This window comes from Euprymna scolopes, chromosome 2 (assembly GCF_053919585.1).
Source record: "Euprymna scolopes isolate OS-2025 chromosome 2, ASM5391958v1, whole genome shotgun sequence".
Classification (NCBI taxonomy): domain Eukaryota; kingdom Metazoa; phylum Mollusca; class Cephalopoda; order Sepiida; family Sepiolidae; genus Euprymna; species Euprymna scolopes.
In genome coordinates, this window is record NC_136483.1 from 23,589,378 (window position 1) to 23,614,377 (window position 25,000).

At 30.3% G+C, this 25,000-nt stretch overlaps 2 protein-coding genes across 3 annotated transcripts in view; both read left to right on the forward strand.

Annotated features, from left to right (window-relative positions):
• Nucleotides 1-12,766, forward strand: part of LOC145241412 (uncharacterized) — a 45,329-nt gene extending 32,563 nt beyond the window's left edge. Inside the window, exons 5-6 of one of the 2 annotated variants that reach the window (XM_080104355.1) lie at nucleotides 2,676-2,839; nucleotides 12,068-12,766. In XM_080104355.1, coding sequence (XP_079960481.1) covers nucleotides 2,676-2,839; nucleotides 12,068-12,114 — 211 coding nt within the window. In that variant the 3' untranslated portion in view covers nucleotides 12,115-12,766. The remainder of the gene's footprint in view (nucleotides 1-2,675; nucleotides 2,840-12,067) is intronic. The other variant, XM_080104345.1, reaches the window with a different exon arrangement.
• Nucleotides 12,767-18,455: 5,689 nt separating this feature from the next.
• LOC145241422 (chitin-binding domain protein cbd-1-like) overlaps nucleotides 18,456-25,000 on the forward strand; it is a 31,463-nt gene continuing 24,918 nt past the window's right edge. The window contains exons 1-2 of the mRNA XM_080104369.1: nucleotides 18,456-18,584; nucleotides 23,299-23,488. Coding sequence (XP_079960495.1) covers nucleotides 23,428-23,488 — 61 coding nt within the window. The 5' untranslated portion in view covers nucleotides 18,456-18,584; nucleotides 23,299-23,427. The remainder of the gene's footprint in view (nucleotides 18,585-23,298; nucleotides 23,489-25,000) is intronic.

Here is a 25,000-nt window from a genome sequence, read left to right on the forward strand (position 1 = left end):
CCCAAGCAGACGATCATCCGTCTGGTCCATCCAGCATCGCTCGGCATTCTTCAGTGAAGACAACGTTCTTGAAATCCATCTTTAAATATTGTTCATCCCATTGAACATGCTTTTCGATGTGATTCGTGTTTTGTGAGCTCTTCACTTTTCCAAGACTCCTTAATTTTTTGCACCTTGAAGTTTTTGACATTTTGGGCACTCCAGCTTGCAGAAATTTCCTTGCTAATAGAATGGGGTATTCGGACCATCTCCCTGGCAATCCGTCGCTTATTCCTCTCATCAAGTTTTCTTAAATGAGGTCTTTCAATTACTTTCTAACGTGTGTTTCCATTGAGCACATACGCTTTTATAGTTCGATGATCTCTACAAAGTTTTTTTTTGATATTTTGATGGTAGTCATTCCTTTACCAAGCATTAAAGTTATTTGAAGTCGATCAGAACTGATTAAATCTGCCTTTTTCCCCATTTTGTCACTCGTGCTTAATCAAATCGGACAGCGCTAAAATCACCATTTTTTAGAAAAATTCCATAAACAAGTCTATCAAGCTGAATATTTTTAAGTATATCTGTATAAGGAAGAAAACATCACAATTATACTTCAAACTTTTACCAGAGAATATAAAAAATTAAATTTTGGTACAAAAAATTGAGTTGCATAATCAGGCCACACTCACTGTATATATATATATATATATATATATATATATATATATATATATATATATATATATATATATCCATCCACATACAGTACTGTTTCGTTCTATCATAACTCATCAGTGCGTCTAGACATACACCTTTTCCCAGCCGTAGATCGAACCTACAACCATTGTGTTGACAGTCGGCAGCTCTAACCATTAGACCAAAAATCAGTGCCCGTAAATATGCTTCCACCCGATCATGACTGATTGAATAAGAGCAAGCTATCCCCATGAATTAAATAAAATGTTCCGTTTAAAATTCTGTGCAGATTCTTGAGTTTGATAAGATACACTTGCAATAAGGTCGAAGGCTACATCGAGCTAAACTTTGTGAAAATAACACTCAAAATGAAATCTGTAATCTGAAAAAAAAACCAAATAATACAAATTATTAATCCTCATCTCAAAAATTCAGAAACATGGGAATAATAGTGTCTTTATCTGAATGTGTAACTATTCAGTATTAACTCATATGCATATATATATATATATATATATATATATATATATATATATATATATATATATATATATATACTAGACTACCCGTGACCCTTTGGGTCAGTATATTATATTAGCTATGGAATTCATGTATGAGCGTGACACTCGTGATGTAAAGATAATAGTTTTTTTTTGACATAACAGAAACATTTCTATGAAAGTATATTAAAATGAAAAATGAATATAGATAGATTTCTATGAGTCGTTCTGTTTATTATAATCGATTATTTAAAAAAAAAGAATTTACAGTTACTGTATTCTAAGTGGTTGGCCATACTTATAGGTAAATGTGCACTGAACAGATACCATAATACTTATTATAATTTGTTGCGGGCCAGAATATAAATATCCTAACTCGCTACAAAAGAAAATAATAGAACGAATGGAAAGAAGGAAACAAAACTCAATTGTTGGATAAAATAAGCATGTCGTTTATTTTCTGTCGAAAATAAAAGGTTTAAGGTGGAACAAGTGTTCACTCAGTCATTGACGACTACACGTGTGGAAAGGAAAGGAATGAAGTAGAGGACGAGAAATGGCAGTCCCGCATGTAGAAAGGGAAAGAGAGAGAGTGTGTGTTGGCCTCAGCAAAGCTGTGTGTTCATGATAGCAGTCGTCCACGTGGAAAAGTCTCCAAGCCAAGAGCTGTGGACGCGAACATCCCTGGTTGACGAACCCAGGCAAAAAGGGAAGAAAAAAAGAAGTTGAATGGTTGTGTTGACTTTTATATCGGGGTGAGTGTTCTGACTGCGTATGTCTAGAATTCCTTCCAGGAGAAGTGACGTTTCCCATGTGTGCGTACATGTACGCGTATGTGTGCGTACATGTGTGTACGTTAGCATGTGTGTGTATGCACATGAATATGAGTGTATGTACGAGGATGTGTATATGCGTGTGTGTGTGTGCATATGTGCGTGTGTACATGTGGGTGTGTATATGTGAGGAAAACATGTTCGAACAAGTTAAATTCAAATTTTGATATACCTGCTTTTTTTTTACATCGTTCATTTCTGTATTACGTTTAAGTTATTTTAAACCCCACTCTTCCCATGTTAAATAATAATTTCGAAATAACGTTAATATTTCAGCGTCCCAATTGTTCTTTTGTTTTTTGTTTATTTTAAACCTCACTCTTCCCATGTTAAATAATAATTTTGAAATAATAACATTAATATTTCAGTGTCCCAATTGTTCCTTTTTTTTTTCGCATTTAAATTATCTAAATAAACAATTGTTAATACTGTCTGCTATTTTTTTGTTACATCGTTCATTTCTGTATTACGTTTAAGTTATTTTAAACCCCACTATTCCCATGTTAAATAATAATTTCGAAATAATAACGTTAATATTTCAGTGCGCAGGTCATGCGCGCATGCGCAACCGGATGTTGTAAACCAGAAAGTGGGTTACATACATCGTTACAAGGTCATTTGAGTTTTATAATTATAGATATATATATGTTTTCATTGCCAGAGACACCCTTGATTTCGTTGCTGAATTGACACAGGGTAATTGTTCTGAAAGTCAAGGTTGGATGGCTGTTGTTACAAAGAAAACAGGATGTGAATATGACAACGGACATGCTTACCCTTATATCAGATATTCAGCTGAAAAACATGCTGTCAAATGGAACGATGGTGAGTTTGGTTATTCTCAACAGAAGACAACTGAAGAATATGAAAATTTGTTAAATCTATTCGATAGATTAACATTATTTGAGTACAGAATCGATGGAATGCTGCAAACATTTACTTGCATTAGTCGGAATTAAAAGATAACAAAGACATAACAATTATTAATAATCTTACAAGACTATAACAAATTTAATGCGTATAACAAATTTAATACGTATAACAAATTTAATATGCATAACAAATAAAATATGTATAACAAATTTAATACGTACAACTAATTAAATACATATAACAAATTTAATACGTATAACAAATTTAATATATATAACAAATTTAATATGTATAACAAATTTAATACGTATAACAAATTTAATATGTATAACAAATTAAATATGTATAACAAATTAAATATGTATAACAAATTAAATATGTATAACAAATAAAATATGTATAACAAATTTAATATGTATAATAAATTTAATATGTATAACAAATTTAATATGTATAACAAATTAAATATGTATAACAAATTTAATATGTATAACAAATTTAATACATATAACAAATTAAATATGTATAACAAATTAAATATGTATACCAAATTTAATACGTATAATAAATTTAATATGTATAACAAATTAAATATGTATAACAAATTTAATACGTATAATAAATTTAATACGTATAACAAATTAAATATGTATAACAAATTAAATATGTATAACAAATTAAATATGTATAACAAATTAAATATGTATAACAAATTTAATATGTATAATAAATTTAATATGTATAACAAATTTAATATGTATAACAAATTAAATATGTATAACAAATTTAATATGTATAACAAATTTAATACGTATAACAAATTAAATATGTATAACAAATTAAATATGTATACCAAATTTAATACGTATAATAAATTTAATATGTATAACAAATTAAATATGTATAACAAATTTAATACGTATAATAAATTTAATATGTATAAAAAAATTTAATATGTATAACAAATTAAATATGCATAACAAATTTAATACGTATAACAAATTAATTATGTATAACAAATTAAATATGTATAACAAATTTAATACGTATAATAAATTTAATATGTATAACAAATTAAATATGTATAACAAATTTAATACGTATAATAAATTAAATATGTATAACAAATTTAATACGTATAATAAATTTAATATGTATAACAAATTTAATACGTATAATAAATTTAATATGTATAACAAATTAAATATGTATAACAAATTTAATACGTATAATAAATTTAATATGTATAACAAATTAAATATGTATAACAAATTAAATATGTATAACAAATTTAATACATATAATAAATTTAATATGTATAACAAATTAAATATGTATAACAAATTTAATACGTATAATAAATTTAATATGTATAACAAATTTAATATGCATAACAAATTAAATATGTATAACAAATTTAATACGTACAACTAATTAAATACATATAACAAATTTAATACGTATAACAAATTTAATATGTATAACAAATTTAATATGTATAACAAATTTAATACGTATAACAAATTTAATATGTATAACAAATTAAATATGTATAACAAATTAAATATGTATAACAAATTAAATATGTATAACAAATTAAATATGTATAACAAATTTAATATGTATAATAAATTTAATATGTATAACAAATTTAATATGTATAACAAATTAAATATGTATAACAAATTTAATATGTATAACAAATTTAATACGTATAACAAATTAAATATGTATAACAAATTAAATATGTATAACAAATTTAATACGTATAATAAATTTAATATGTATAACAAATTAAATATGTATAACAAATTTAATACGTATAATAAATTTAATATGTATAACAAATTTAATATGTATAACAAATTAAATATGCATAACAAATTTAATACGTATAACAAATTAAATATGTATAACAAATTAAATATGTATAACAAATTTAATACGTATAATAAATTTAATATGTATAACAAATTTAATACGTATAATAAATTTAATATGTATAACAAATTAAATATGTATAACAAATTAAATATGTATAACAAATTTAATACGTATAATAAATTTAATATGTATAACAAATTTAATACGTATAATAAATTTAATATGTATAACAAATTAAATATGTATAACAAATTTAATACGTATAATAAATTTAATATGTATAACAAATTAAATATGTATAACAAATTAAATATGTATACCAAATTTAATACGTATAATAAATTTAATATGTATAACAAATTAAATATGTATAACAAATTTAATACGTATAATAAATTTAATATGTATAACAAATTTAATATGTATAACAAATTAAATATGTATAACAAATTTAATACGTATAATAAATTTAATATGTATAACAAATTTAATACGTATAATAAATTTAATATGTATAACAAATTTAATACGTATAATAAATTTAATATGTATTACAAATTTAATATGTATAACAAATTAAATATGTATAACAAATTTAATATGTATAACAAATTTAATACGTATAACAAATTTAATACAAATAACAAATTTAATATGTATAACAAATTTAATACGTATAATAAATTTAATATGTATAACAAATTAAATATGTATAACAAATTTAATATGTATAATAAATTTAATACGTATAACAAATTTAATATGTATAATAAATTTAATATGTATAACAAATTTAATACGTATAATAAATTTAATATGTATAACAAATTAAATATGTATAACAAATTTAATATGTATAATAAATTTAATATGTATAACAAATTAAATATGTATAACAAATTTAATATGTATAACAAATTTAATACGTATAACAAATTTAATACGAATAACAAATTTAATATGTATAACAAATTTAATACGTATAATAAATTTAATATGTATAATAAATTTAATACGTATAACAAATTTAATATGTATAATAAATTTAATACGTATAACAAATTTAATACGTATAATAAATTTAATATGTATAACAAATTTAATATGTATAACAAATTAAATATGTATAACAAATTTAATACGTATAATAAATTTAATATGTATAACAAATTTAATACGTATAACAAATTTAATATGTATAATAAATTTAATACGTATAACAAATTTAATACGTATAATAAATTTAATATGTATAACAAATTTAATATGTATAACAAATTAAATATGTATAACAAATTTAATACGTATAATAAATTTAATATGTATAATAAATTTAATACGTATAACAAATTTAATATGTATAATAAATTTAATACGTATAACAAATTTAATATGTATAACAAATTAAATATGTATAACAAATTTAATATGTATAACAAATTTAATATGTATAACAAATTTAATACGTATAACAAATTAAATATGTATAACAAATTAAATATGTATAACAAATTAAATATGTATAAAAATTTAATATGTATAACAAATTAAATATGTATATATACATGACACATGTAATTAAAAACATCAATTCTAAACAATAAAATGCACGAATTATCTTTAAGAAGGCAACACCTTGTATCATTCCTATGACACTTTTGCTTGTTAGAAGACATGTTCAACAGGTAAGTTTGTTTGATCCAATGAGCAAAACAGAATGAATTAAGTTATTTATTCTTGACCACATGTCATGTATTAGTTGCTACTAAGTCTTGGGTTATGAATAAGAGTTAGGGACTCCCTTATTACTAAATGGCTCTAAACTCTTTTGAATAAGAAGCATTGTTTGACAGAAACACTTTCATCAAACCAACATATCACTTTGTGTCTGACTTCTTGAAGAGAAAGTAAATAAAATACATCTCGCCTATAATCATTTCTCTCAAAGGGAAATAACTCTAGTTATCCCCACATTTTTTAAAAACTTTTGTTTACGCCAAGCAAGGCATGCTGCCACTTGGACGCAAAAGAGTATTTGGAATCATATCTACTGGAGACTATGTGAGGAGCTGAGCAGTATGTCTATTCACATTATATTTTTGCATGTACGTACAGCCAGGGAAGAAGAAAACATGGAGGGAATTCCAAATTCTAGCAGTCTAAGGAAATAAACTATCAGAGTAGAAGACTTTCTGATATAAAGGGACCTCTACAGTGAAGAGGCGGGATTTTGCTGCTAAACAGGTTTGTTGAGTGTATGTACGTTGAGGTGGCACAAGTGCTATGAGTTCATCAGAGCATATTCGATTAAAGTACTTGTAAAACAGACACAGAGATATGACATTGTGGCGATGTCACAGTGGCTGGAGCTTGGTAGACAGTGTGGGATCTATTAGATTGGCGATTCTTTTCTTGGGTCCTGTCTAAGAAGGAGAGATTAGTAATAGGTGCACCAGCCCATGCATGAGCAAATGGTGGAATGATTGAGATACAGGTTACTCTCGAGTGTGAATAATTTTCTAGAATGGTAGAGGGAACCAACCTTATTTGAAGCAGCATTGGCAATATCCCCAATGTATTTGTTTTAATTCATGTTGCATGTGAATGTTAAGCTGAGGAGGTTGCATGATAAGTTCTCAGATTGGATGTTATTAGTCATGGTTACCGATGGTTGAGTTTTCTTAAATTTAAGGAAAGAAGCTTAGTCTTAGTAGCATTAAATGTTACCTGCTCTTTATGGCCCCATTGCGCTTTAGATATGTGTACATTCATTTTCTACCCATGATTATTATAGAGTATGGTATCGTCACATTATACCAGGAGGGATCAAGAAAGGGTTAAAAATTTTGTAGCAAAAATTGTACAAAATATTGTGTTTTGTTTGTTTCGTTTTACTAAAGTTTCATTTCGTTTTTTGCTTCTACCTAGAGTCTTGGTGTTTTCAAGACGAAAGTAAATAAAATACATCTCGCCTATAGTAACTTTTCTCAAAGGGAAATAACTCTAGTCATCCCCCATATTTTAAAAAAAATCTTTTGTTCACTCCCAGCAAGGCATATTCGTTTTTTTTTTTTTTATTATAATTATTGCAACCAAAAAATTGCAATTAATACTTATTGAATTTTCTTATAACGTGAAATTTAAATATTTTGATTGGTTTATGAATTTTTTTTATATAATTACTTTGTCAAATGACTCAATCTGATTAATAAATGCAATTTTTGGGTTGCCCTAATTATAACTTTTCATGTTTTTTGTTAAAACCTTGGCACCTTTTGTTACATTCTGGTTGTAATTAATAGGGATGGGACGATTCCAATATTTTTCCCGATTCTGGATGTAATTAATAGGGATGGGACGATTCCAATATTTTTCCCGATTCTGGATGTAATTAATAGGGATGGGCGATTCCAATATTTTTCCCGATTCTGATACAATTACCGATTCTGATTCTTTATGAATTTAAATTATTTTACTATAAGATTGTTATTTTCCCATTTAAACACATTTAAATATGCAGATGTTTTTCGTAATCGTCAAAATTACACGTGTGGAGAGTGATCTATCGATTTCAGCTTTACTGGCAATTTAAAATCAATAAATATTTATTATTTTATCATTATTACTAGCAATGGAATATTTTAATTTAAACAAAATCCAATAAAAAAAGACAATTAAAAGAATCGTTTTGGCATCAGAAAGTAGGCATTAATTTTTCCAATTCCAATACCGCCAAATCTTCCGATTTTTCCGATTCTGATTCCGATTAATGGTGCCAACACTAGTAAATAAATACTTATACGAAGCAAAACGAAAAATAAACAAAATTAAAAAAAAATTTGTACAATTCCCCTATAGCTAGGTAAACTTTGAGAAATTATTGCGAAATAGCAGACACACTTGATTTGCAAACAGGCAAATTATTTACAACAAGGCAAATGCTTGCATACCTATCTCTGGCTGCTGTACTGGTGCTTTAAATTAGGGGAAAAAAATTGGTCGACTTTTTTTAGGGTGTACCAAAAACTGATGTATCATAGAACTTTTCTAAAACAAAACTGAAGAACATTAACTGGTACAAATAGTAAAACATAGGAACAGAAAATGGGTTTAGTGGTTTTTGTGTCAAGGTGTAATGGAATTAGACAAATATTCATCAAAGTCTGGAATTGTATATAATGCCTTTATCTGTATACAGATTTTTTTTTTTCATGAAAACAATGAGATGCTCTGTGGTTACAGATACCATCTTCTTATCTTCTAACTAAATTCTTGAGCTTTATATTTTCTATAATTTCTAGATCATAAAATTAACATTTATACAAATAAGTCCAGAAAAATTATACATATTTTTTGCTTAAAACAAGAAATTAGGCTGTCACTTTTATTTTCAACTTTCTTCCATTTTATTATCTTTTCAGAGAAACGTTTGATTGTAAGGATAAAGTAGTTTCCATAAAAAAGGAGATGGGAATAGTTATTGATTCGAAATGTGCATTTGGGATGCAGTAGTCAATTCTTCTTCTTCTTCTTCTTCTTCTTCTTCTTCTTCACATATCAGCTCTGTTATTGCAGACATCAATGATCATGGCTCTCCAGTCTCTTCTGCATTCGCTCTTTCTGATGAGATCCATAGTCGTGTTTCCAGTGACCTTGTTGAGATTGTCAGTAAACTTTGTTCATTATCTTCCTCTGCTCTTATTTCTGGTGATTTTTCCTAACATCAAGCTTTTTTCCAAGCTGTCCAGCCACATTAAATGGCCGAAAATCTTTAACTGTCTGGTGTGGACGATATTGAATGGTTATACTCTGCCTTATGCATGACTTCTTTGTTTGTCTTCCTTTCTGTCCATGAGATTCATAGAATTCTTCTTAAAAACCATATCTCTGCTGCTTCCAAATGACTTTCAACTTATCAATCCGATGTACCTCAAGATTTTGGGGAAAATTATGGATGCATTTCACCAGTTATGAATTAAATAGTAGACTTAAATTATTAAAAATAAATATTATAATCATTATATTATTATTATCGTACAATTTGGAAAAAATATTGAATTAACTGATCCTGTTAAAAAGTCTTACATTTCCAAAACCAAAAATTTATTGTGTATATTCTACACTGACATAGTTTGAAATATTGCGGTATTGTTTTGATATTGAACATTTAAGCAACATTTAACCCTAACCCTAACCCTGACCATTTAAGATCCTCCAATAGAAGATTAACTCTATAAAATTGTTCGTCTCAGTCTTTTTTATAAATACTTTTATGGCGTATGTTCTTCAGAATTATCTAATTTATTCTCTGCTTCCTTTGTTTCAGCTCATTTAACTCGTTAGTCTAGTGGTCTCCAACAATTCATTGTTTTGATACCTCTTTGCAATACAGTTTCTTATTCCAGTAACTTCTGTTCATTAACTGCAGACTTGTAGAACGCTCTTCCTACTAATTGTTTTGCTTCTATCTACGTCCTTGCGGTTTTCAAGACTAAGTGTTGTATTGTCATTTAATTAAATCGATATTATCATATTCTTGATTAATTAACAGACCATATAAATATATGTATGTTGTGTTTGTGGTATAACAGACTGTTGTCCTTGTGTCTATCTTAACGGCCCGTGACTCGTCTAGTATTATAGGTGTGCTTGCGTGTCAACATATATACATATACACATGTCAACATATATACATATACACATGTCAACATATATACATGTGCACATGTCAACATACCTGTTCTGCCGCTGGTTGCTTCTGGAGAATCCTTCAACCATCTTGGGGAGCCGGACCTGTTTTAAGAAAGATGCTTCACAAGACACAAACCAAGATGTTATAGGATTATATATATTTCTTTCACTCCCAGGTATTCATCATAGCAGAATGGAGTGATTGATGGACTCTCGGCTTGGGGAATTTTCTGTCCCTGTTCTGAGGAAACACCCGTTTAGTCCATCCACCCTCCTCGGCATCTCAAACCCAACTCAAACTATGCTTGCACAAAGCAGAACACATGGTATGTGACACGTCATGTCTGGTCCCCGTTCAGATACTTTCATTGTAAACTGACCGATCACAGAGTTTGACAAAGTTTGACAACCTGTCAAAACATGACGATTCAAATCTCTGTTGCTCACTCATCGCTAGATAAATAAATAATTATATATCTAGCTAGCTAGCTAGATAGATCGATAGACAGACAGATAATTAACTATCCGGCTATTATCTAACATAAGGTCAATAAGCATTTCCTATTTTTGCGATAATCATATTTTGTTTTTGTTATCTCCATACATAAAGTAGCTTCACGCCTTGTCTGGAGTTATTTTTACATAAAAAGGGAACTTTTTATGTCCATAACTTTAATTGTATAAACTCTATTTTCATAAAATTGAATAATATGTTTGCTTGTCTGGCACGTCTACGTTTGAAGTTACAATATCTTTGGTCTACGATTTATACAATTAAAACATCATTTTCTTTGGTCTAGTCATAATTAATTTTGAATTTATATGTTCGTTGATCTGCCACATTAATCGTGAAATAACATTTCCTTTGGTTTAATGTTTCTTTGATCTGTCAGTTAATTTTTAATTATTATTTACGATGGTGTGTTATGCTTACTTCTGAAATAACATTTCCTTTGATCTGTCACGGTGTGTAGTTGCTTTCATTGGACCCCCACCCTTCCTTGAAATACCAGAACACACTTGCCCAAGAACTATTTAAAGATGGCCGCTAAGTTATTCAGCAATAACTTCACAGGTTGTTCTTGGATTGTATCAGCATTTGTAATTATAGACGTTACTGTTCGAGTCTATGTTGGTTCATATTGATGTTACTGTCTGAGTTTATGTTGGATCGTATCTATGCTACTGTGCGAGTCCGTGTTGGGTCATATGACATTAATTGTTCAAGTCCATATTGACTCATATGACGTTACTGTTAGAGTTCATATATATATCAACATTATTGGTAAAGTTCATGTTGGGTCATATCAACCTTATTGTTCAAGTCCATGTTGGGTCATATCGATTTTACTATTGAAGTCGATGTTGGGCTGTATCGGTGTTGTTATTGGGTCTGTGTCGGTGAACATTCTGGTTCTAGTCCAAACTTCTCTTGCTTTTAATCACATTCACATATTATTTATTTTCGTTGATCTATCATTCCTGCGTTTTAAATAGCATTTGCATCATTGAAAGCATATTCTCCATGACGCATCTTAAGAAAATGTATTCATTTGATGATGTATTCGCATTGAACTCTTGTTTTTTTCTCTCTTTTTCTTTTAGGTTATGCAGTTGCCGATGCTTTGGCTTTGTACATAAAAATACAATAACGTTCTTCTAAAAGGCGACATTCATTTGATCCATCAAACACTTGAGCTAAAAATATGCGTGTCCACCCCTATGTACAGTGTTGGAATTCAACTTGAAAATCTATATTCCCAAAGCGAACATCACATTTGCACTGGGCCACAGAAATACGATTTAAATACTTTTTTTATCTCTATAAGTAAATCTCTGTCTTTTTCGTATTATTTAGATTCATCGGACTGTTGTTCTCATCTTGAGTGTCATTTTCACAACGTTTCGGTTGATGTGACCTCTGGCCTTCTTCAGGTGCATCTTGTTGAACTCAGAAATGTTTCTGTCGAACTCAGGAATTTGGATGGAATTTCGAACAGAACCCTTTATTTACTTCACAAGAGTTGTATGCTCTTGTTCTGTCAACCATGACTGGAGATGGGTCCTAAGTAATTCGCAATTGTAGTTTTCGGTCACCCACATTGAGAATTGAGCCTCCAAAAATGTGAAAATGATGCTCAACATAAGAACAGTAGTCTGATAAATGTAAATAATATGAATAGCCAATCCTCATCTCATGAATTCAGAAATGCAATGTCTGCTGCTTTTCAAATCTTCGATATAAAGAAATAAAAACCATTTTATGTAACTACGTTTTGGAAAATAAAATTTACGTGTACATTTTATTTTATTTCATTTTTTGAATTCTATTTAAACAGTTTTACTGAATGAAGTTAAATAATTTTGGACATAAGTAAAATCTATGAGCAATTTTTAAAAACAAAAGTCCATTTTGTATTATTTGGACTACTGTTCTCATCTTGAGTTATTATAAACGTTTCAACCAACGTTTCTGACCTTCTTCAGGTGTATCTTGTCGAATTTGGAAATCTTTCTGTTAAACTTAGGAATCCACACAGAATTTCAAACAAAACCTTTTGCACGGGGGTAGCATACTCTCATTCATTCAGCCATGGCAGGATTGAAGTCTCCAGTAACTTGTATTTGTATTCTTAGTATCGCCCTCACTGAGGATTGAACCTTTAATCTGCAGATGAGTATTACTTAGAACGGAATTTTACTTACTACTTTATCTAGCAATATTAAGAATACAATCGTGAATTGTTTATGACTTCTACACAGTTATGCCTGACGGTCAAGAACATGCTTCCTCTTTCCTGGATTAAAAAAAGGTTTAATTTGTAATTCTGTATAGATTCCCGAGTTTGACATAAAGATTCCCAAGTTTGATGAGATACATCTGAAGAAAGTCAGAGGTAACATCGGCCGAAATGTTAGAATAACACTCAAAATATGAACAGTAATCTGTATAAAAAAATACAAATTATCAAAAGTTCAAAAACATAAGTCCATTTTGTTTAACAAAACGCAAGGTTAATAGCAAAAAAGTAATTTTTGGTGATATAAATTAAGAAATTGACATAAATAAAGAAATTGACATAAATTAAGAAATTGATATAAATTAAGAAATTGATATAAATTAAGAAATTGATATAAATTAAGAAATTGATATAAATAAAGAAATTGACATAAATAAAGAAATTGACATAAATTAAGAAATTGACATAAATTAAGAAATTGATATAAATAAAGAAATTGACATAAATTAAGAAATTGACATAAATTAAGAAATTGATATAAATTAAGAAATTGATATAAATTTAGAAATTGAAATAAGTTCTTGATGAGCCGTTCCATATAAGTTATTAAATTTACCAAATTTTCATTACTAATGATTACTATATTGACCAATTTCTACTGTACACTCTTTAACCCTTATCCTTGAGTGGCCTCTGGGCCTTGATAATGTGGTGATGTCTTTGTAAAAAAAAAAAAAAATATATAAATTAAGAAATTGATATGAATAAAGAAATTGACATAAATTAAGAAATTGACATAAATTAAGAAATTGACATAAATTAAGAAATTGATACAAATTAAGAAATTTATATAAATTAAGAAATTGGTATAAATTAAGAAATTGATATAAATTAAGAAATTGACATAAATTAAGAAATTGACATAAATTAAGAAATTGATATAAATTAAGAAATTGATATAAATTAAGAAATTGACATAAATTAAGAAATTGACATAAATTAAGAAATTGACATAAATATTGATATAAGTATGTTGTGTTTGTGGTATAACAGACTGTTGTCCTTGTGTCTATCTTAACGGCCCGTGACTCGTCTAGTATTATAGGTGTGTGCTTGCGTGTCAACATATATACATATACACATGTCAACATATATACATATACACATGTCAACATACCTGTTCTGCAGTTGGTCGCTTCTGGAGAATCCTTCAACCATCTTGGGGAGCCGGACCTGTTTTAAGAAAGATGCTTCACAAGACACAAACCAAGATGTTATAGGATTTTATATATTTCTTTCACTCCTAGGTATTCATCATAGCAGAATGGAGTGATTGATGGACTCTCGGCTTGGGGGATTTTTTGTCCCTGTTATGAGGAAGCACCCGTTTAGTCCATCCACCTTCCTCTGCATCTCAAACCCAACTCAAACTATGCTTGCACAAAGCAGAACACATGGTATGTGACACGTCACGTCTGGTCCCCGTTCAGATACTTTCATTGTAAACTGACCGATCACAGAGTTTGACAAAGTTTGACAACCTGTCAAAACATGACGATTCAAATCTCTGTTGCTCACTCATCGCTAGATAAATAAATAATTATCTAGCTAGATAGCTAGCTAGATAGCTAGCTAGCTAGATAGATAGATAGATCGATAGACAGACAGATAATCAACTATCCGGCTATTATCCAACATAAGGTCAATAAGCATTTCCTATTTTTGCGATAATCATATTTTGTTTTTGTTATCTCCATACATAAAGTAGCTTCATGCCTTGTCTGGAGTTATTTCTACATAAAAAGGGAACTTTTATGTCCATAACTTTAATTGTATAAACTCTATTTTCATAAAATTGAATAATATGTTTGCTTGTCTTGCACGTCTACGTTTGAAGTAACAATATCTTTGGTCTACGATTTATACAATTAAAACATCATTTTCTTTGGTCTAGTCGTAATTAATTTTGAATTTATATGTTCGTTGATCTGCCACATTAATCGTGAAATAACATTTCCTTTGGTTTAATGTTTCTTTGATCTGTCAGTTAATTTTGAATAATTATTTACGATGGTGTGTTATGCTTACTTCTGAAATAGCATTTCCTTTGATCTGTCACGGTGTGTAGTTGCTTTCATTGGACCCCCCCCTTCCTTGAAATACCAGAACACACTTGCCCAAGAACTATTTAAAGATGACCGCTAAGTTATTCAGCAATAACTTCACAGGTTGTTCTTGGATTGTATCAGCATTTGTAATTATAGAAATTGATATAAATTAAGAAATTGACATAAATTAAGAAATTGATATAAATTAAGAAATTGATGTAAATTAAGAAATTGACATAAATTAAGAAATTGACATAAATTAAGAAATTGACATAAATTAAGAAACTGACATAAATTAAGAAATTGATATAAATTAAGAAATTGATATAAATTAAGAAATTGACATAAATTAAGAAATTGACATAAATTAAGAAATTGATATAAATTAAGAAATTGATATAAATTAAGAAATTGATATAAATTAAGAAATTGACATAAATTAAGAAATTGATATAAATTAAGAAATTGATATAAATTAAGAAATTGATATAAATTAAGAAATTACCATAAATTAAGAAATTGACATAAATTAAGAAACTGATATAAATTAAGAAATTGATATAAATTAAGAAATTGATATAAATTAAGAAATTGATATAAATTAAGAAATTGACATAAATTAAGAAATTGACATAAATTAAGAAACTGATATAAATTAAGAAATTGACATAAATTAAGAAATTGACATAAATTAAGAAATTGACATAAATATTGATATAAGAAGTGAAGAACTGTGATCCATATTCTTAAAGAATGTAATTTGATTTAATTTATTTCAAAAAGATAATTTATCTGCTTTAGAATATTACTATCATAGACTTATTTTTCAATAATGACCTGTGGCTGACAAAGGTAAAGATGTCTTCAAAGAAGGCAACAATCTACTTTATATAATAAATTAATAGCATCATTGTATCATACTCCATACGTGATCCAAGCGCTTAACCACTAATAGAGTCTGTGAAATTTTGTTGTTCTACTGTAGAATCGTTTTCTTTCTTTTTCATGCATCTCTCATAATATAGCAATTTTGGGGGTTCACTCCAAACAAAGCATATTAGCAATTTTTGTCTCAAAAGTTCGAAAACATAAGTCCATTTTGTTTAACCAAATGCAAGGTTAGTAAAAAAATAATCATAAATTTTATAAGGAAAAATGTAGAAATTGAAATAAATTTTGATGTAGGATTGGGGAATGAATGTGAAAACATGTTATTTTTTAACCAATCAGAATTAATGTGGAGGATCTGCTATAATGCACAAGTAGAGGATCATTTGCAACTATTATAAATAGAAATTGGCTCATTTGACCCAATTATTGTTGTACACACAAAAGAGCTCTTTTTGCATGAAGATTTTTTTTAAAACTTTGTTTTTACTCTTTTTCATCTCAAGCAAAACATATGTGCTACTTGGAACATAAAGGACTATTATTTGGGATCATGTCTAACAGGGGACTGTGGGGAATTGAGCAGCGAGATGTCTGTTCACATTACATTTAAACTTCTGTCGGTTGGTACAGTTAGAGGAGCAGGAACCAGGGAGGGCATTCCAAAATTTAGCAGCCCAAAGAAAGAAAGTATTAGAATAGAAGGCTTTCCGGCATCTAGGGATCTCAACAGTGAAGGGTTGGGATTTTGATGTTGTTGGGTTAGTTCTAATTCCTTATCCTTTATCTATTATCCCTTGGACAATATGCACATAAACACGCATAAATTTATTATGTTACACGAAAGTTATAATTATTTCTGTAAGGAAATGTTTTAAGCTATATTTATGAGAATGTAGGTAAATTGATAGGACCTCAGACTGAAAATATTAAGGCTTCGGTTTCGATTTCTGGTCATGGCATCCATTTTTAAAAAAAAATTAGTTGTTATTCATATTTACCCTAAAAAAGACACATTGTCACTGAAACATAAAGAGCTACTGTGAATTAAGGACCACATCCATTGGGGTATTCTTAGCAGGGAGTTGAGCAGTGAGATGTCTGGTCACATTACATTTAAATTTCTGCATGTTAGTACAGTCAGAGAAGTAAGAAACAGGGAGGAAATTCCAAAGTCCATCAGTCTGAGGAAAGAAACTATTAGAGTAGAAGGCTATCAATGCAAGGTTCTCCATTTCTAAGACTAGTTAAGATCTCTGATATTACGAAATAAGACAAATTCCTCAGTGCATTTATTATGTTTGAAAAATCGTGACAGACGAACGGACAGATGGACACAATCCATTTTCATATAAGGAGAATGGATATTTCTGACTGAAAAAAGTCGACTGAAAATCAGAGAATTGTTCAATCTTAAGGAAATTTTCATTATTTAATAACTAATTATTGTTAATAAATAGTATTTATTTTATTATCAAAATAAAAAAAACAACTTATAAATATTCAGAATACACCAATTCGAACATGAAATATAACTTATTATGATATAAATTAAACCTCAGTGACCATTTTTCCACAGAGAGAATTGTGGCTGTCAAAGAAAGCATGGAATTCTTGAAAGAAGGAATCGTTAGGTAGCACTCTACTTTATGGATTTGGATTATATCGACATTTGTAATAATAGATATTACTGTTCGTTTCCATATTGGGTGAATATAATTAAAAAATGTGGTTGGTATTTAAAGCTTTCAAAGGCATTTAATTTTTGTTAATTTAAATTTCCGAATTTGGAACATTATTTCCTACTGCCTTTAGTTTCATTTTCATTAGTACCTCCAAGGTGTTATCTATTTGTAAAGGCAGACAACGAGTTTCGACTATGAATATAATAAGCTGTATTATTTCGTTCTTGAAAATGAGGGGAATAAAATAATAAATTGGTCCTTTATTGTTCAAGATTGTTCAAGATAGCAACTTGTGGTATCAAAGGAGATTATTTTTCTTCTCTCAAATTACTAGAAATTCATCTTTCGAGCGGAGATTATTTTACAAAGCCATTCTTAATAGGGTGAGAGGAGACCTACGAATCCCCAGTAAGCATTTAAAAAGCGATTTTCTTCATAAAAATAAGACTACTTGATCAAGTTACATAATTTTTGGTGTATGCTATCTTTTTCCGTCACAGGTATGCTTGTAGGGGAATAAATAAGAGCACCGGATTACCGGTGTAGGGTAAGGAGTGAGGTCCCTTGAAAAAAAGAAGAGGAGAGTCCGTACACATGAGGCACGGACGCAAAAAGTTCTTCTCCTAAAAGACAATGTTGGACAGGCAGAGTACAACTCTAGAATACAGTCCTCACTCCTCCCGTAAACCCCACTATTGAAGTGAGTAATCTTTTTACCTTCATGTTCTGAATTGCAGTGTTGTCATGTGTTCATGTTTGTTAATAAATTCTTGTCGTTTATACTTGTTGTATGTTTAGTAATTATTAAAGCTGGTCGGCAGTTTTGGGACTTGGAACAACCTAAACCCGTACCAACATGCTTATCATATAGATTGCTCTTTATTTTTCGGGAGGGTGATGGGCAGTACTTTTTCCTCAAATTACTCTTCATTAATATTGTTTCAGTTTCATCGTCTTAACATTTTTGTCCGTTCATTTATATTGTTTCTTTGATTCTTATTATAAAACAACTTTTTAAAAATCTTTTTTTTTTTTTTTTTTTTTTTTTAAATCAATTGTTCCAAGGATAAAGTGCTTGATAAAATTCAGTTGTAAGTTACACTCTTCTGGAGATGAAGGTTCAATCCTTAGTGCGAATTATTTAGGATGCCCCCCCCCCCGCCTCCCGTGGATTAGTTTGTTCACAATGTCGTACAGATTCCTGAGTTTGACATGATACATCTGAAGAAGGTTGGAGGTTACATCGATTGGAACTTTGTGAAAAATAACACTCAAGATGAGAACAGTAGTCCAAATAATCCAAATAATATGTAAAAAAATATGTTGAAAAAAATCTTTATTAAAATTCATAGCTGAAAAAAAAAGTTTGAAGTCTGGTATTAATTACACCTAATTTACGAATATAAAAGTTATCTCCCTTGAGATAATGTTACCACCTAAAAAAGGGACATATGACTTTATTGACCGAGAAGATATATAAGTTCCTAAAAAAAAAAAAAAGAGAATTAAAAAACTCATCAATAATTAAGCATGTAAAATTTGTATAAAATACTATAAAATAAACTTGGAACACAAAAGGTCCCAATTATTTTTCCAAACAATCTAATATGTCCGATTCTATAAAGAGATGTTTGCTTCAAACATGTTTCAGCTGTCGTTTCTTAAAAATAATCTAAGGGAAATAATCCCCCATGTCCTCAATAGTTATCTCCCCTTTAAACTCTAATCATTTGACTCCGTGAGAAATAATTGAAGAGAGTATCTGTAAATTAACGCTGTCAACATTTTTTTTTCAGCGTGGAGGGGGGGGGGTAATGAAAAAGATAAATCCACACACACTCTTTATTTTTTTTAGTTTACATCAGTTTTATTTCTAGAAATTAGAGATTTATTTAAATATGTGCAAGGCTATTTAAATATATTGTAGCAATAGCAAGGCTATTTTAATATATTTTATTTAAATATGTGGAGTTACCTGGGAACGTGGATAGTTAAATAGAAGAGTTTTATAAAAGTTTGTGCAACATATCTCTAGATATCGCTCCGGTTGACTCTCTCTCTCTCTCTCTCTCTCTCTCTCTCTCTCTCTCTCTCTCTTTCTCATTCTCTTTTTCTGGTAACTGGTTCAATATAATTGAAATCAAACTAAATTGACCTGTTTGGCATAATTTCAGTAAGAATAATAAAACAAATATTTTATATGTATTATTATTCATCTTGAGTGTGATTTTCACAAGGTTTCGGTCGATATAACCTCCGACCTTCTTCAGGTGTATCTTGTCGAACTCAGGAATGTTTCTGTCGAACTCGATACACCTGAAGAAAGTCGGAGGTTATATCGACCGAAACGTTGTGAGAATCGCACTCACAATGAGAACAGTAGTCCGATGAATAATAATATATATAACCAATGCTCATCTCAAAAATTCAGAAACGAAATATTTTATAATCCTCTTACCCTCGCACTAATTTGGTTACTAATGACAACAAAAGGATGAATATTACCATATTTTTTAAAATATAACCCGATAAGGGTCACACTAAATCCAATAATGTAAGGTTTGTAAAGTGTATCCTGAGTATATTCTGACTTTTAAGCAGACACTCAGTCATTATGATTTTTAAATGGGCGTTTAATTATCAAGATCAATGATAATAGTTCAAACCCATTTTCAATCGTGTCTTAGAAATTGCTTGCCTCACTGATCTCGACAATTAAGCATTCATTGATTAATCTTTTATAAAAAGGTCCTATCAACTTCAAACAGTGCAGACATGATTGCCCCACTGTACAGTGCAAACACACTTGTACTTTGCCCTTTGAGTATCCTTGCAAACTCACTTCAAATTCCTTCCTTCAAACATTTCTAATTGATGTGATGAATTTTTTTAGGGAGAGGACTCTATTGTACTCCATTTATGGAATGGCATACCTTGTAGCAAAACCGGAAGTTTATCTTTCAACAGTTTCAGTGCATATGGTAGACATAGACACAGGTTTGCATTTTGTGCACATCTCTTTGTTTCCTGAGCAATCATCATCAGGTTAATATCCGTTTTTCATACTTACATGTATTTGGCTTACATATATCTGACTAGGTCTTTATTTATCCTTCTATCTCTTAAGTCCATTCTTATTACAATATTGTCTGGGAACCAACACGTTGTAGTCTCACTCACAAAGTAGACAAAGAATAGAAAAAACTTCAACTCGCATTTTTTGTTGTACAACAATATTTATTTTTTCATTCTCTCGTTACTGCTGTGATATTCCTTGTGTGGTCGCGATCTCGAATGTCATCCATGTCTCTAACGTGATTGTCCTTTTTCTTCTTTTTATCATCTTCTTACTTTACCAGTGATGTCATTTCGCATATGTTCTGTTAAATTATCATTTTTGATATTTTGGCTGTTCCTTTGTGAACTGAATTTTCTACCTTAAATGTTTTGCATCTATTAATGCAATGACTCTTATCCATTCTTTCAACGTGGTACACCTGACCCAAAATTCTCTAGATTTGATCTTCCTCTGAGGTCATCATAATCTTCCTCTGAGGTCAGGTGTGTGTGTGTTTGTGTGTGTCTCTCTCTCTCTTGTCTCATTCCTACTATCACCGCTACTGTTGCTTAACGCCAGCTCAGATGGACTGGTCATGTTGTCCAAATGCCGGATCTCTGTCTCCCAAAACAGATTTTCTACTCTCAGCTTGTTGAGGGAAAGCATGCCCAGGCTGGCCAAAAGATGAGGTATAAGGACAACATCAAAGTAAATTTAAAGCGGTTTCACATGGACCTTGAGACATGGGAGGACGTGGCTGGGAGCAGGTTGGCATGGAGGAGCGCTGTCCATGAAGGTGCTGCGCTTTATAGCAGTGACCTAAATCAAGCTGCTGAGGATAAACGCAAGCACAGAAAGGAGAGATTATCAACCAGACACACCCAACCCCACCCCACCACCACTACCTTTATCTGCCCAAATTGCACAAGAAAAATTGGGTCTAGGATTGGGCTCTATGCTCACCTGAGGACCCACAGAAGCCACAACGGAGGACAGTCTTACTCAGACATAAGTGACCGCTGATGATGATGATGATGATGATGGTGTGTGTGTGTGTGTGTGTGTGTGTGTGTGTGTGTGTGTGTGTGTGTGTGTGTGTGTGACTCTGAAACGACTGGGCTTTTTATAGAATTTCGCACAAATGTAGTTGAAATTATATCTGCCAATGTTCTAAGAGAGATTTTGTATTGGAATGTCTTCGATAAATATCAATAATTGAAACAATCTGATGAAAAAAAGGAACCGGCTGTTTTAACTGGTTTGAAGGAGGAATTCTCAGGTAGTGTATTATATCAGTTCTTGCTATTTTGTTTTGATGAGTTCCAATGAATGACTTTCATTCCAGATCTAAAATGGAAAACATATATTCGATCTATTGCAACAGATGATATTTATCTTCAGAAAGTACTCCTGATGCAATCCTTTACTTATGTAAGAGTAAGATACTCCTAAGATGGAGTACTACCACCATATCTGCGAAGTTTGGTTGTTCTGTTGATACAGTTATTTTGGTCAAAGTTTTTATGCTCCAAGTTCTTTATATCTTCAAATATTTATTTATGAGGTTTGGTTTGATTGTTTTGTAGAAAAAAAACTGTTGTTTTTGTTTTTAACTTTGCAGAACATGATTGAGTTTTGTAAAGGGGGAAAAAAGAATCATAAAATCAATGTTTAGTGCATTTTAGATCAATGAGTCAGTATCTTCAAACAGCCTGATCTTGTCACACTAAGCATCCGTGAAGATGTCGCTCAGAGTACTTTTATTTGCCTTGACAGAGTACAAAATTGACTATGCAATCTAGTGGAAGATGATTTGTTCTTTTCCCAACAACCCTTTTTGAGCCTTTCTTTACTCTATTTTTGTTTTTATGGAAGGTGCTCGACTGAACAACAGCATGAAATCGTCTACTGCAACTACAAATACATTCACAGCAAGAACTTGTCTACTGCAACTAATAAAAGCTTTCCACTTTCTCTGCATGCCTAACATCAAACCGAATTTCCATGAACAGAGTTTCTTTCAAAGAACTCCTCGTTTGTGGAACACATTACCACGAAACTGCTTCCCCACAGACTGCAATTATCTTCAAGTCCAAATATCAACAAATACTTATCATAAACACTTTTTATGCAAAATCTAATTGTGTTCATTTCTATTAGCTAGTTTCAATCATTTCATAATATTGTTCATCATTTCAACTGATAATAGATTGCATTTCTTTAATCCTTATCCTCTCTTCTGGGCTTGATAAATGGTGATTCATGAGTAATTTTTTAAAATGGTTTTCCTAACAAAAAGATACGCGTAGATCATTTTTTTGATTAAAAAAAATTAAAGTATTCCTATCTTTAACAGTGGCCTTGAGTATCGTCTGTTTCGTATCCCAGCGCACCCTTATATCGAGGAGATAGCGAACGTCTGTTATCTACAAATACGCAAGACTCTCCTTTCGCTGCGGATCAACTTCGTTTTAGCCTTTCGACGATGAAGCTAATCGCAGCCTTCGTTTTCCTGTCTGCCTTTGCGTTTGTTGCATTTGCTAACAGTAAGTCTCTTTTCATTTGTTTCATTTAATTTCAGAAAATCGTACATCCTATAACAAGGAACCTATAAATTCAAACGAACCCTTACTTGAACAATTATATCTTTGAATATGTTTGTACATAACAATGTTTCACTTCTATAAGAGGATATTAGCAAAGCCGAATATATGATATTATTATTAAACGTTTTCTCTGCTAGCTACAGAATACAGGCTAACAAGGCTGTGTGACCTCCAACCCTTATGATCCTGAGTCAATGTGTTCGCTTGGTTAATGTTAACGTTCGTCCATTCACAAACGTTGTCTATCCGTCTGTTCTTTTGTCTACCTTTTGACTAACTTTGAACGAGGGTCGTTCCAAAAGTAAAACCACCTATTTTTTAACTGAAAAAGTTGAAGAGCTACAAAGATGGGCATTGTACCATTAAAACGAGCAACCTTTTGTGCTTTAGAATTTATTTTTCTACATAGTCACCACTATTCTCAATGCACTTTTGCCACGATGACTAATAGCCATGCATGGGCGCCCAAAACGCACTTTGTCATACGAGAGTCATTCCAAAAGTAAAGTTTCCTAGTTTTTAACTCAGAAAGTTAAAAATCTACGAAAATGAGAGTGGTACTATTAAAACGAGCGACATTTTGTGCTGCGGAATGTATTTTTTACATAGTCATTGCCATTCTTAATACAGTTTTAGCAGGAATGCAATAACGAATCTCTGCTTCTGATGCACATCTATTATAGGGGTTGCTTTCTTAGAGTCTCACATCGTCAATATCTACAACAGAGAGGTGAACATATTATCAGTAAACGTTTTCTCTGCTAGTTTAAGAATAAGTGCTCGCATGGCTGAGTTTCCTCACGATCTTGAATCAAAGTGTTTGCTTGATTTATTTCGTCCATTCACAAACGTTATCCAATTTTCGTTTTGTCGACCTTTCGACCGTCTAACTTGTATTATGACGTCGATGCATATTTTGCATTGCCCTACAATGGAATGCTTAATGTGGTCCATCTCAAGACTTACATTTGATGAGAAAGGATAATGATGCGATGCCAGTGAGTTTTCGCAACGCTGTAATACTCATGTGGTCAGATAGTTTATGGTCAGCATGGTGTGGTTTTGCCAAGTCCCTATTTTTTTACAGTTTACGTGAGACATTCAAGCCCATTTGAATGCCTACAGGAGAGAACTTGAATTCCTACTAGATACTATCCTCTGATAGTCATCAGTTTGTTAGGTCAACCTGACATGGGGATAATTTTCCCTAGAATTAAACCGTGACCAAATATTCCAAAAATCACATAATATTCCCAGAACAAATTAGATTTCCTTGTTATCGCTAACCCATTCTAGTTTTATGAAGAATGGTGCATCTTCTGCAAGTGATGTTACCTCAAGTAACAGAACGAACCTAGATACTCAACCAGACTAGATGAATTCTGGTCCTGAAATCCAGTAAGACCAAGAGACTAAAAGAAAGATAAATTATAACGTATTAAAATGGTCAAT